Genomic DNA, 2059 nt, shown 5'->3' on the forward strand with positions numbered 1-2059 from the left:
GCCCACAGCCGGCCTGGGGCTGCTCACGGGGCTTTTCTGTGCTCAGCATTGGCCAGGGCATGTTCTTGAGAGAGCATGGGCAAGGAGCCTGGAGCCCCCAGGCCCTGGGCTGAGGCGTCAGCGCTGCCCCAGCAGTGCCCATGGCCTGTCCCTGCTGCAGCCCCGCCACTGCCACCCCCAGGGCTGTGCCCGGCCCCGAGAGCACTCAGGCCCTGCAGCAACACCAGGGCCACCAGGGCAGAGGGGCAGGGCCACGGCAGCAGCACTGGCAACACCAAGTGCTGCTGCTGCTGGGCACAGCTGCTGTGCCTGCCCTGATCTGCCCCCAGCTGAGCACACAGCCGTTGCTGCTGCAGCTCCAGAGAAGGGAACAGAAGGGGGAACTCTGGTGAAAACTCTTTTGGCAGATCCTTTAGCTCCTTTAAAGTCACCAAGAGCTCAGCTCTGCATTGGTACAGTTTGTGAGCCACAGCAAATGTGGAGGGAAAATAAATGAAATGAGGCCCAACCAATGGCATTTCTTTATGGACATTATTAAAAAAATGAAACAAAAGAAAGAAGAGAACATAGCAACCACTAAACCAACAAGAACTATCAAAGATGACTTTTATTACATGTGACTTCAAGAAATTTGCAACCAGTTTAATGTTTCTGAAACCATCCTGTCATCAGTCTCCTCATTGCGGCCTTGAGCTCCTGGTTCCTCAGGCTGTAGATGAGGGGGTTCAGGGCTGGAGGCATCACCGAGTACATAACTGACAGGGCCACATCCATGGAGGGGGAGGAGATGGAAGGGGGCTTCAGGTAGGCAAAAAATGAGGTGCTGACAAACAGGGCGACGACAGCCAGGTGAGGGAGGCAGGTGGAAAAGGCTTTGTGCCGTCCCTGCTCAGAGGGGATCCTCAGCACAGCCCTGAAGATCTGCACATAGGAGAAAACCATGAACACAAAACAACCAAAACCTAAGGATGCACCAACCACAATGAGCCCAAGTTCCCTGAGGTAGTATCTGGAGCAAGAGAGCTTGAGAATGTGTGGGATTTCACAGAAGAACTGGTCCAGCGCATTGCCATGGCACAGGGGCAGGGAAAATGTATTGGCTGTTTGCATGAGAGCATAGAGAAGACCACTGGCCCAGGCAGCTGCTGCCATGTGGGCACAAGCTCTGCTGCCCAGGAGGGTCCCGTAGTGCAGGGGTTTGCAGATGGACATGTAGCGGTCGTAGCTCATGATGGTCAGGACGGAAAACTCTGTTGCAAGGAAGAAGATAAAGAAAAACACCTGAGCAGCACATCCTGCGTAGGAAATGTCCCTGGTGTCCCAGAGGGAATTGTGCATGGCTTTGGGGACAGTGGTGCAGATGGAGCCCAGGTCACTGAGGGCCAGGTTGAGCAGGAAGAAGAACATGGGCGTGTGCAGGTGGTGGCCGCAGGCTACGGCGCTGATGATGAGGCCGTTGCCCAGGAGGGCAGCCAGGGAGATGCCCAGCAAGAGGCAGAAGTGCAGGAGCTGCAGCTGCCACGTGTCTGCCAATGCCAGCAGGAGGAAGTGCCTGATGGAGCTGCTGTTGAACATTTGCTGTCTCTGGACATTGGAACCTTTTGAAGAAGGAATGACAGTGATAATTGAGGGGAGATTTCTCACAGAAAAGGCAAAGCCCTTTCGCATAGACTCATTCTGGCCACTAAACACCTCCCCCTTGTCTATGTCTAGGAGATCTTCCTTCACCTTTGTTGCTGGAGCCCTGATTGCTGCTGGCCAATGTTGTGTCAGGAGCTGGACCTTGACCTGCAGGACACCTGAGAGTCAGCCCTGACCCCCAGTCGGTGCAGGGAACAGTGAGGGCAGGGACCAGTCCTGGTTTTGGGACATGGATAAGTAATGTACCCCTAAAGCAGAGGAGCTGACTGGGTGAAGGGATGGGGATAACAGAAGGCAGAACGAGAGATTCTGCTGCACCTGGGGAGAACAGAGAGTCCAGAGAGGCAGGAGGATTGTCTGAGGCTTAGTGCAGACTGAGGGGAGCTGCTCTGTCCTTCTCTCCTGTTCCAGCTGCCCT

General features: G+C 54.9%; 1 protein-coding gene across 1 annotated transcript; it reads right to left on the reverse strand.

The window, feature by feature from the left end:
• Positions 1 to 711: 711 nt before the first annotated feature.
• On the reverse strand, positions 712 to 1470 carry LOC128949454 (olfactory receptor 14C36-like; the record flags this gene model as incomplete). Its single annotated transcript, XM_054294315.1, has 1 exon — positions 712 to 1470. A coding segment is annotated over one exon (759 nt), but the record flags the coding sequence as incomplete, so codon positions are not given.
• Between the last annotated feature and the right edge of the window lie 589 nt (positions 1471 to 2059).

This window comes from Melozone crissalis, unplaced genomic scaffold, assembly GCF_028551555.1.
Source record: "Melozone crissalis strain CALT ecotype California unplaced genomic scaffold, PUWL_Pcris_2 ptg000231l_1, whole genome shotgun sequence".
In the NCBI taxonomy this organism is placed as follows: domain Eukaryota; kingdom Metazoa; phylum Chordata; class Aves; order Passeriformes; family Passerellidae; genus Melozone; species Melozone crissalis.